General features: G+C 44.6%; 1 protein-coding gene across 1 annotated transcript; it reads right to left on the bottom strand.

Annotated features, from left to right (window-relative positions):
- Positions 1 to 526: 526 nt before the first annotated feature.
- On the bottom strand, positions 527 to 1144 carry Krtap13-1 (keratin associated protein 13-1). The gene has a single exon (XM_070028785.1). The coding sequence runs from the start codon at positions 1142 to 1144 to the stop codon at positions 638 to 640; it is 507 nt and encodes a 168-aa protein (XP_069884886.1). The 3' UTR covers positions 527 to 637.
- Positions 1145 to 2185: the final 1041 nt, after the last annotated feature.

The following is a 2185-nucleotide window of genomic DNA, read 5'->3' as shown; positions in this document are numbered from 1 at the left end:
AGTACTATAAATCCATAAGAAAACACAGTGGGTAGTATGCAAGAGGTTAGAAGTGAATTAACTGAAGTATAATAGACTCTATGAAGAGCTCAAATATTATAACCTTCTAGAAAACCCAACAAAATCAGTACAAGGAAATGGATACATGGAAGGGAGAGGAGAGGAAAGGAAAGGGGCAGACTAATGAAGAGGTGACAGGGATGGATGCAGTCAAAAATTCATCCTATATGCCACACAAGAAAAATAGGTGAGTCAAAAGGGGTTGAGAATGTTGAAGGAGGTGGTACTGATAAGAGGCATTGTATTAACGAATTCCTTTGTTCCATGGCGCCCCCTTCAGACAACTACTGAAATATAAAAAAAACTAAAAGCTAAGATTTTTTACCCCTAGAATTGGGAAGAAATTATGACAACACAAGTTCCATTTCCAATACACAGGTAAGACTTTATTTTGAATTAGTACACCAATTAGAGAGGTCTTCAAATAGTCTGTCACTCACTATTTGAAATAGGGAAGGCAAGAAACTGGTAGAGAGCAAATGAGAGGGTTATTCTTCCTGTACTTGATGAACACGAGAAGATTGGAAATAGAGGCACTGATGGCATAGCTAGGAAGAGTGGACATCTCCTCAGATGCTCAACAGAAGCCAGACCCGGATCCGCAGGATGGTCTGTAACATGAGGACTGGCAGGGCCTAGAAGGCAAGTAGGCTGGGCGGCAGAATCCAGACCCATAGCCCTGGGAAGCGATGATCTGAGGTCTGAAGCCACTGGATCCACAGCTCAGGACCTGAGAACTTCCAGATGCGTAGCCCTGAGAGTGGCAGCTGCTGGACCCAAAGCCCAGAGAGCCAGTAAAAGTCGACTGGCCCGGGCTATAGCAGGTGGAGACGCTCGGGCGGTGGCAGGATGTGTGGCAAGGCCTGGATGCCACGTAGGACGTCTGGCATCCGGTGGGCTGGTGGAAGGTCTCCTGACAGGCTCCTTGGAGAGAGGAGGCCTGGAGGCAGGGCCGGGGAGAGCAGACACTAGTGCTGTGGAACAGGTTGCTTTGGAGGGAGGATCCATAGGAGCCTCCTGAATACTGCAGGTGGTCCCCAACATTGCTGGAGGAGAAGGTCCCAGGGCAGCAGCTGTAAGACATGTTGATAGGATCTTTGAGTCCAGCTGAGAATAACCGAAAAGCTTCTGGATTTGAATATCCTACCTGGACAGGGTCACGGTATATATACTCTCAGGAATGGGCGTGACACCTGAGCAGGGCACCTTTTCCATATTTGGACTTCCTCATTCGCTTCTGTGCAATTCAGCCGTCTTCTGTCTTCTTTGTAATTACAGTTAACCGGTCCTTTCATCTTCTGGTTATTGGTTGAACTCGTTTTGTTTTTATGGCCGAGTCAATGAAATGCATGTATCTCGCAAATGCTATGACTGTATTTAATTAATGCCTAGCCCATCGTGGCCAGGAAAGCCCCCTCATTTTCTCTGGCTGTGACTTGCCTATTTGTTCCTGGTTCGGCAGAGGAAGTGTTTCTTCTTAGCGTGGGAATGGCAAAGCCATTCTCTTCCTTTTTAGTCTGTAGCTGCGTGGCAGAAATCTAGTGCTGGTTAGAAATCATGTTAGGCTATCGCCCAGACCATCAGTTCACCCTTTCAAATACCATTTTCTGTCATTTGGCTTTGTAATTATGCCTTTCATGTTCAATGAACAGGAACCACATAAAAACAAGTCAAAGGAATCAAGAGATGACAGAAATGGGCATATGTAGGGAAATAAAGGATATTTAGAAAAACAAAATCAACACAAAAACAATAAGAAACCATGGTGGAACCATGCTCGGTTACCATGATTGATTGGCTGATGTGGGATCCAGTGGGAACAGCAACAGAGAGAAAGGGTTGTTGGGATTTTTCTCATACCAACAATGTATGAATGGATGCTATTGTTCTATTTCAATCACTGGGATTGTTTAAACACTGACTCAGTTCATGGCTCTCATATCATTGTCCTGGGATCTATATCCCTCAGATATCTTTAATGTTGGTTTCAAAATTTTGGCTGCCTTCAGAGAAAGTGGTTGGTATTCCAGCCTCTGTCGATGGAATTTTTGTTGTTGTTTTAGCATCTTCTTGAGGTACATAAATCCAGCTTTCTTGTGAGAGAATAGATCCAGATGTTGTGAAT

This window comes from Dipodomys merriami, unplaced genomic scaffold, assembly GCF_024711535.1.
Source record: "Dipodomys merriami isolate MVZ:Mamm:240054 unplaced genomic scaffold, mDipMer1.0.p SCAF_2, whole genome shotgun sequence".
Lineage (NCBI taxonomy): Eukaryota > Metazoa > Chordata > Mammalia > Rodentia > Heteromyidae > Dipodomys > Dipodomys merriami.
This window is presented reverse-complemented; position numbering and strand designations above follow the sequence as displayed.